At 70.4% G+C, this 432-nt stretch overlaps 1 protein-coding gene across 2 annotated transcripts in view; it reads left to right on the top strand.

Moving 5' to 3' along the window:
• Window positions 1-286: 286 nt before the first annotated feature.
• Window positions 287-432, top strand: part of MSRB2 (methionine sulfoxide reductase B2) — a 22410-nt gene continuing 22264 nt past the window's right edge. For both annotated transcript variants that reach the window (XM_024766123.1, XM_024766114.1), the window contains exon 1: window positions 287-424. In XM_024766123.1, coding sequence (XP_024621891.1) covers window positions 307-424 — 118 coding nt within the window. In that variant the 5' untranslated portion in view covers window positions 287-306. The remainder of the gene's footprint in view (window positions 425-432) is intronic.

Here is a 432-nt window from a genome sequence, read left to right as displayed (position 1 = left end):
CAGCGCAGGGAGGTAAGCGGTACATGGGCCGAGGGGGCCAAAGAAGGCCAAGGGGAGACGGTAGGGGCAGGAGCAAGAAGCGGTTAGGAGAAGGAAAGCGGGAAGGGCAAGAGTGGGGTAAGGAGCACAGCGCGGTGCGGTGCTTGGAGACCGGACAGGATGGGAGGTGGGAGGAGGCGGGGCGGAGCGGAGCATCGAAGACATGGGCGGGTCCTGCGGGCGTGGGCGGGTCCTGCGGACGTGGGCGGGTCCTGCGGACGTGGGCGGGTCCTGCGGCCTGGGCCCCGCAGGGTCGTGTACAGTGTCATGGCGCGCTTCCTCTGCGCGCTTAGGAGCCTTCCCTTCCGAGAAGTGCCCGGGTGGGCGGTCCGGGGCCGAGCGGACCAGGGCGGCCTCCGCGCGAGTACCGGACCTGAGGACGCAGGGAGGAGG

Source organism: Neophocaena asiaeorientalis, unplaced genomic scaffold (genome assembly GCF_003031525.2).
Source record: "Neophocaena asiaeorientalis asiaeorientalis breed wild unplaced genomic scaffold, Neophocaena_asiaeorientalis_V1.1 scaffold217, whole genome shotgun sequence".
In the NCBI taxonomy this organism is placed as follows: Eukaryota; Metazoa; Chordata; class Mammalia; order Artiodactyla; family Phocoenidae; genus Neophocaena; species Neophocaena asiaeorientalis.
The sequence above is the reverse complement of the archived record's forward strand: the minus strand, read 5'-3'. Positions and strand labels throughout refer to the sequence as shown.